The sequence below is a fragment of the Anser cygnoides genome, chromosome 10 (assembly GCF_040182565.1).
Source record: "Anser cygnoides isolate HZ-2024a breed goose chromosome 10, Taihu_goose_T2T_genome, whole genome shotgun sequence".
Taxonomy (NCBI): Eukaryota; Metazoa; Chordata; class Aves; order Anseriformes; family Anatidae; genus Anser; species Anser cygnoides.
Window position 1 is genome coordinate 12842467 of NC_089882.1, and position 8082 is coordinate 12850548.

Sequence of the window (8082 nt, forward strand, 5' to 3'; positions counted from 1 at the left end):
CCAGAGTGTTAGTGGATGGATTATGCTTAGGTTTCCCCTTAAGCTGTATTTAAATCTGTGACCTTAGGACCCCAATATAAATGCCCATGTGCTAAAGTGCAACGAGGGGTTGCTGATACAAAACAGCTCAGGTGCCAGCAAACCCCCCGGTCTTCTTTCTCCCCTTGTTTCTGCATGGTACCATAAAAGACCACAGTTAAGCAAGGACTTGATTAAGCACCTTCTTCACGTAAGATGCAGAACTAGGATAAATGCCTAGACTCAGAAGCAGAGAGAAATATCATGTATGGAAAGGGAAATTAATCTCATTCGTATACTACTAAAAGGCTACTCTGGCTTGGCACAGACTTAGGGAAAATAAGAGCCTGGCTACACTGCAGAGTCTTTAACTCTTGTTTGTTCTTTATGGCGTAGTCCAGCAAAGCCTCTCCTATTTACTGTCATGTCTTCATTTTGTCGTGTAGCCAGTCAAAAGGAGGACAACCCTCTATTAAATACTCTAGTGATCTCTCACTTCACTGTTTCATCCAGCTCTGGAATATGCATACAGCAGCAAACCAAAGAACTTGTTGCAGATGTTTTCCTCAGAGACACCTGATGATACCTAGTTATTACTCATCTGGATGAGCTGGAGCTAGAAAAATAACCCTTCAAGTCAGATGGAGAATTCCCTCCCCTGTACTCTACCTCCTTTGATTTTTCAGTGAAGTAGTTACTGAATAGAAGGTATGCAAGAGCAAAACCGAACAAATGGGATACGAAAGCTTTCTGAGGGCTTAGACACATGGAGTGACAATCTGACTTTACTGATTTCAGTAGTAACAACCACAATGGTCAGGATTTTATTCACAACTTCCGTAATTCTGAATGGAAAATACCAGAATATCTACTTACTCTGGTCATTGCAGTCACAGACTCCAGACAGTAGCAGACTAGATCTGTCTGAATGGCTTTAGTTGAGTTTAACCTTTTAAAATATTGCTTATGGAATACAAGAGAAGAAAAACACTTTCCTTGACCTGTTGTGCAAAATACTTGGAATGTTTTTATGGTGTTTATAATTACTGGAATAGCTTAAGTAATTGCTTATGCCATGAGTGTTCTGTGCATTAATGATGCTTAATCAAAATGATTTTATTCCCTGTCTCTTTCTGGCCTCTATAAAGCCAATCCCTCCTGCACATTCCTAGTCCTCTGAGCAATTCAGACTGGATCAATGGTGAGACTGCCCTGACTTCTGGAAAAACTGGCACTACAGTTTCACTTGTATTGTTGCTGCTTAAGTGAAACTGCATCATTGGAAAGAAGTTGTCCCTGCAGGCAGAGGAAAGGTGCTGTCATTTATGTAATGAATTGGGAAACTAGCATGTGGCTATTCACTGAAATCAAAATATCCATGGAAAAGTAGAGCTTGATTACCCTCTTTACCAGCTCCTACGGCTGCTTAGTGACTTGTCATTGTGGCACAGTGTCTGCTCACCTTGTTCTCAGGAGTAGTCTTAGCCCTCTGCGATTAAATTACTGTGCTTCAGTGAAGAAGGCAGAGCCTGAAAATTAGTCCTGTCTCTGCACGAGCTTTAATAAGCCTCCATGCTGGGACTCAGATGCAGTAACAATGTCGTGTCATTAGATGCCGCGGTCTGCAGAGCCCCGAAAGCCGTGGCACGACAGGTGGTTCTGCTTGGTTTAACTAATCACGGCACCACCCGGGCTAGTTAAAGCACTGTGTCCCTCTGCCTTCTCAGGAGAAAGAGAAGAATAATTTAAAGGTGGGAAAAGAAGCAAAACCATCCCCCAACCATTATAAATGACTTTCTTTGCCTGAAAGACAGATGCTTTTAGGTTTTAGGACTGTTTTGCTTTCTCTCTGGGGAAGTAAAAATTCAGCTTTGTCATAAAAAATCTCCATGTGCCTGATAAAAATCTTCTTGTCAGCTGATTTGGAAATGTGAAGTATGCGAAAGTTTATAAGTAATAAACATATTTATAAACAAACATGCATATGATTAGAAGGAAATGAAGTTGCCATTGTACTGTTTTTGTTCAGGGAGTTCAGAAATAGCATTTGCACTGTGCCAAGCTCCCAGTCCTCCTTGTAGAGGCTGGGCTCACCTGGATCTGTTGATAGATCCGCTGTGTCTTCTTTCTGAGACCAGAGAGATGTATTTTACCTGCTCTGACATCCTGCACTATAGGCTGGTGGGCAAACAGAAAAAAAGCAGGATTAATATTTAGCTGGAATCTGCATCACGTGCTGTTGTAGAGATTTAAGATTAACATAGTCTTGACTATAATTACAGCAAATGAATGTTATTCATTTCTTGCTGCCTCTTTATTTGCGGGAGAATATATATTAGCATGGAGCCTGGGTAACCTGTAGTAACAAAAAGGCAGAAGTAATTTAAGAATTGAACTGAGCTGTTGACAGTGTGACATCTTGTTTGTGAGAGAGGCCTTGTTTTCTTTGATCACCTTAGAAGGAGACATCTGGAAATTATAGGAGGTAGCTTAGGTCAAAATGCCACATGTTTCTTTAATTACCTGAAAATATGACCCAATGCTAATGAAGGCAGAGAGTTCTCCTTTAAAAGTGAGAGGTTTTGCCAGAAAATCCATCCTAACAAATGTTGGCATCTAATTTATGAGTGATTTTTAGACAGTAGGACAGATTCTGATGAGTAATTCTGATTTACACTGGGGTAACTCTGTGGAAATTGATGGAGAGACTTCGAATTTATGGAGTGCAAGCAAGATCAGACGCTCACTGCTGATGCCTGAGCTTCAAAGGATGCTCTTTGGGATGCTGTGCACAGAGGGGATCTCTACCACTGACAGAACATCATCTGTCAATGTGAAAAATCTTTATAAAGCACCAATCCAGAGGTCTCATCTTCTTATTGTCTGAAATCATCAGTAGGCTGCCTTGAGGTGTGATCATACTATGATCCTGATTACATTGCGATGACATAACTGATGTTTGTAAGTGTACTCTAGGCTTATACTTTGACAGTAAAGAAAGACTAGTGCGAATTTGGTCTCTGTATGCGGAAGAAGCAGAGTGTAGTGAGGTAACTGGCCCTGGTCTTCATGCAGTGATACTTGTAATGTTGTAGTCCAATCTGGTCACTTCTTTTGGAGAAGACAGTAACAATGTGAACCATTCAAAAAGTAGAATTTGCAAGAAATACAAATGTTTGGATGCTTGTTTTCATCCCAAAATGAGACCAAGAGCAGCATTAATGAAAGATTTCATACAGTAAGAAGATCCTGGGAATTAAATTCCAAACTGAAACGTGTTGAGTGTCGATCAAAAAGAAATGTTTTATTTTGAATGTCAGAGCTTAGGATATTCAAACATTTCAGTTAAAATGCGATTTTGTTTCAAATTTTCCTGCTAAAGATAAGAAAGTGATTCATCTTCTGATGTTCTCTTATGACAACTGTTAGTTACGTTTCCTGTTGAAAAGAAGGTTTGTTTATGGGTTTTTTTTTTTTGTTTTTTTTTTTTTTTTTTTGCATTTGTAATAGTGGTATATCTAACAATGGCAAAGTAGAGGGAGTTCCAGTAATGGGTAGGATGATTGTGAGACCTGGAGCTCTGAGCTCCTTGCTCGGCTATGTGGTAAGCTTCTACTTATCACACAGGTAGTGTATATAACTAGTGAAAGGGAATTAAAATCGCGTAAGTAACAACATAACATTGAAAAGGGGAAAAATGTGTGTTCTAGTGTCACAAAGCAGAGCTCAAGTTTGTTGAGGCTCCAGTGCAGCTTGATTTTTCCCATTTCTTGAGAAGATCAAGTTACTGCTGGAAAATATTCAATAAGAAACGTTTTTCTGGACACCTAACTCCTGCCTGATTCATGGATATGTCCGATGTTATTCTAAGTAAATTTTGTGAACGTACTCATTCTATTAACTATAAAACATTGAGGACAAAATCCTGCCCCCAGGACCTTCGTTAGTATTCTCTCATACCACATGTTGCTTTGCTGTAAAACATGCCCCATCTCACACACTGCTGATGCTGGGTTATAATGCTAGAAGTCTCTTACAGATTTACAGCAACAGATAATTTTCAAACTGTATTCTCCACTATTCACCATATGCAACAAAACAGGAACTCGAGCAGACCAGATTTTGAAGTGAGACAAGATGTTTTTCTCTGTGTTTTCCCTGTCCTTTTAAAACCAGACTGGTATTTCTCCCAAGTATAGTCTGTTAGTTTGGAGCATGTTTCTGTTCCTCTTCTGCCAGTAAGTCTGCTTCCTGAAAAGTTGGCACTGGTGTCTTTAAACATCTACGTATCTCATGCAAAATGAATGACAACTTTTGAAATGATCAAGGCAGATGTGCATTAAGCAGTGGTTAACACTTTTTAAATTAGAGATGCTCTCTCATTTGTCTTGAGAGAATATAAATAGATCCATCTGTCTGCTTCAGTAAGTACGCAATCCTCTTCACGTACCTAAGTATATGGCAGGCTCTAGTGTAGCAAACACGATCAGCTTACCCTTCAAAAATACCCTAAGATAGGTAACTCGCTAGTCCATCAGAAGTGCTAATCTTTCTTTACTTGTTTCTAGAGCCAGTACAGAGTGCGGTTCCCAGGAAGCACAGCATAAGCTTAGTTTTTGGCACTCCTGCTTAGAGGAGATACTGACTGCTAGCAGCACTTTACATGAAAGGTAGAATAGGTTTTATGCAGCTCAGAAACTAGTTCCACCCCCCCCCCCCCCTTTTTTTAAAGTATAAAAGAGGTCACTTAGTTTCTGTTATTCAACATAATTTCTGTTTTCTTCCTTCTTCCAGTGCAACTGAACAAATTCATTCCCGTAAGTTTTGTGGGATTGGCTCCAGTTCTTTCGATTGAATTCTCTTATGTTCATATTTTCAGGGGTGAAGTGATCAATGGGGGATTCGGCTTGGTTTTGGATGGGTCCACAGAGGCTGAAGAACGAGCTAAGATGATGCTCAGCTGGGATGTTTCCAATGGAGTAAGCAAAACTCACTATATGCATTCACTTTATCTTCTTAAATTCTAGATCTAGGTATCTTGAAAGGCTTGTCACTGAAGTGTCAGTTTGCACAGCCCTTGCTACCATTAGCGTTTTTGTCTTCACTAGTGTCCAGATAGATCCTGTTTGGTTTAGTACTGTAATTTCCATCTCTGAAGTGGCCAAGATGGTTTTTATTTTTCAGTTCAGATAAGTCAGTATTTTTGTATCAAGAGGTCTTGATTCAGACTCTATAGTGAACCTTTGAAAATATACTGCCAGGAATAATCATAGGTGAGTGGCAGGGAAATTGACTTGCTGACTTGAAAGGTCATTTCTAGCTGTTATTGCTATGATCCTGACAACTTCTTATTAGCCTTACATTAATCAAATGTGTAAACATTTTGCTAAGTTGGAACCGAAGGATTTTCTTGCTTGAACACTTTTGAGCCTGAATATTTCACACTCTGCTATGCAATTCATAATGCAGAGACTTGTAAACCATTGTATACAAGGAAGTGCTTATTCCCTTTGTGTCAATTTATGATGTTTTTTCATTTGGGGTACCTTTCTTGTACATAGACCTAAATGCAGAACTTTGCTATTGGAAGAGAGGTTTTATAGTTCCCTGCTTGTCTGTGGAGTTTCATTCATACATCCTGGCAGAGAATTTGGCACCTTGATTTCATATTTTGAAAATGCATTGAGAGACATTTATCCAACTAAAAAAGCATCAAGTGTTTAAATCATACTGTTATCTAAAGAAACTGCTAGTTTTTACCAAACTGGGATGGAGTACACGTTTTTGAAGAGAGAATTTTGGGAAGTTTATAAGGTACTTGGCCCTGCCAATGTTATTAGCCCAGCAATATGCTTCTGCATGAAAATGTTCCAAGACCATCCAAATATTCATGAAAATTAAGTATTTAAAAAAATGAAGCTATTTAAAAAAAATTTTACTTCCAAAATCAGTAAGGAAACTAGAAACTGGCAGAGTTGAAAGATATATTGTAATGAAATTGGGTGCCAGTGTTTGCACAAATATTGCATAAGATGGGATGTGGCATGAGAAATGTACGATTTTTACACTCACTGATTTTCTTGTCTAACAGGTTGCAAGACGCTGCTGGTCAGGTAATGACTATGCTTATGAAACGATCTGCCAAGCAATGAAAGAGAATGTCACACTGAAAGTGACTCTTCCTCAAAAGGTGGTAGATGAAGACATCTTAGAGCAAGCCCTGCAAAGTTAGTGGTATTCCAAGTGCGATGTTGTCCTGGCAGAAATATTTGAAGCTGCTTCCTTGATATCCTACCCGTGCAATTGATAAAAACCTTGCAACTGTCTCCTCCTTTGTGAGTTTTTCTGTTTTCTGTGTTTTGTTTTTTTTTTCCCTGTTAATAGAGCAGGCCTATATCAGTCTGTGACAGGTCCCCTGATGTCAGGAACAGCCTTTTTCACTAACATAATGGAAGGCTATTTGCAATAAGAAACTATTCATTTTAAGAAAGTGAACGGGAATTTTGTCCCACAAAATTAAAAAAAAAACAAAACACAACCAAACTTATTCCTGATAATTCAGAATTTGAGACTTCTTAGCTCTGGCAGATCAGACTTCAAATTGGAAATTGGAACTCTTCATTCTAATTCAGAGTCTGCTGCTATCAGCAAATAGTCATGAAATCCAGTAGTCAAACATGTTGATATGTAAAACAAATTTATCATTTGGCTGTTGGAAGATGCACTAATATTACATATGCTAGAATCAAGCTTTTCTGTATCACCATAAAAATATTTAGTTATTGCAACAGAAAGACAGGTAAACTGTAAATGGCCAGTGCAGCTTGCCTGCATGTGTTTCTCCCTGAAATCATTACCTGAGGAAAAAGAACAGAATGTAGTGCCAATTATTTAGGTAGTATTTAAGTAGGTTGGGAGGGGTGGTGGTGGTGGAGAATCAGAGGGTGTTAAGTAGTAGAACACTTCCAAACATCTTAGACTAGAGCCAGAAAAATGTGGAACAACTCATGATAAATTCGTGGGAGTCATATTCTGCTTCAGACTGAGATAGTGCCCTGCTGCTGAATCTGCCGTGTGCTTTGCTGCCCCACACTGATGAGTTTCTTCTGCAGAAACACATTGCACTCCAGCAGTTTCCAAATGGATGGAAACCTCCATAAAATCTAGATCCTGAGTGCTGGCTGACTTTCTGATATGAAATAAACTAAAGCATCAAGGACAGGATGATAAGGGCTTCCTTCACACAGAAATTGGTTATAAAGTAAGAAAGAGAAAAAGGTCTTTTGGTCTCCCTTCCTCCAAGAAAGAGAGAGGAAGACGCAGACCCCAATATGCCTAGATGCAACCAAAAAGAAACTTCCTATATTGTACTTGAACCTACCATTATATTTGTTAACAGTAACTCACTGAAGTATATATTGTTCTAATCAGCTATGAGGCTGAAGTGAAAACTGAAGCTTTCTGTGAATGAACCCCCTATACACATACGTATTGTCAGATACATATAGCTATATTTATATGCACACCAAGAAATGTTTTACATATTGGTATGTGTACAAAAATAGTTCTCAGCTATCATTAGCCTCATGCTAAGTACAGCCCTTGCCTATGGGCCTCATTCCGACAGGAACACAGAGTGCCAGCAGTCCCTGCCTCCGTACGTGCATGGTTCTGGACATGCATCGCTGATCCAGCCTGGCACTCGATCTGCTTGGCACGGGATCCATCACCCCGTGGTGGGAAGGGGGGGTTACACAGGTAAACCTGTGCTGCCTGCTGCAGGTGAGGAGTGATGAGCTAAGTCCTCTGGACTGTGGGGTCTCAAGAAAGCAAATAACTCTTAGACCCTGTGGTACTTACCAAAAATGTACTCTCTGTATTGCCTCTTGTGCCACATAAAGAAAACCTTTATTTTTTTTATCAGAAATCAGTTCTTTACTCTGTTCACATACTGCGTATGTCTCCAGATGAATAGTGAGAGTCTGGCATCTGCTTGCAGCTGAACCTTCTGTGAAGTGCAATCTGCAGTTCATTGGTATTGCTTTACATCATGGAAAAAATGCA

At 39.5% G+C, this 8082-nt stretch overlaps 1 protein-coding gene across 5 annotated transcripts in view; it reads left to right on the plus strand.

Annotated features, from left to right (window-relative positions):
• UROC1 (urocanate hydratase 1) overlaps positions 1-6344 on the plus strand; it is a 41452-nt gene extending 35108 nt beyond the window's left edge. For all 5 annotated transcript variants that reach the window (XM_067002995.1, XM_067002996.1, XM_048070827.2 and 2 more), the window contains 2 exons: positions 4898-4997; positions 6110-6344. In XM_067002995.1, the coding sequence (XP_066859096.1) occupies positions 4898-4997; positions 6110-6250 (241 nt within the window). In that variant the 3' untranslated portion in view covers positions 6251-6344. The remainder of the gene's footprint in view (positions 1-4897; positions 4998-6109) is intronic.
• Positions 6345-8082: the final 1738 nt, after the last annotated feature.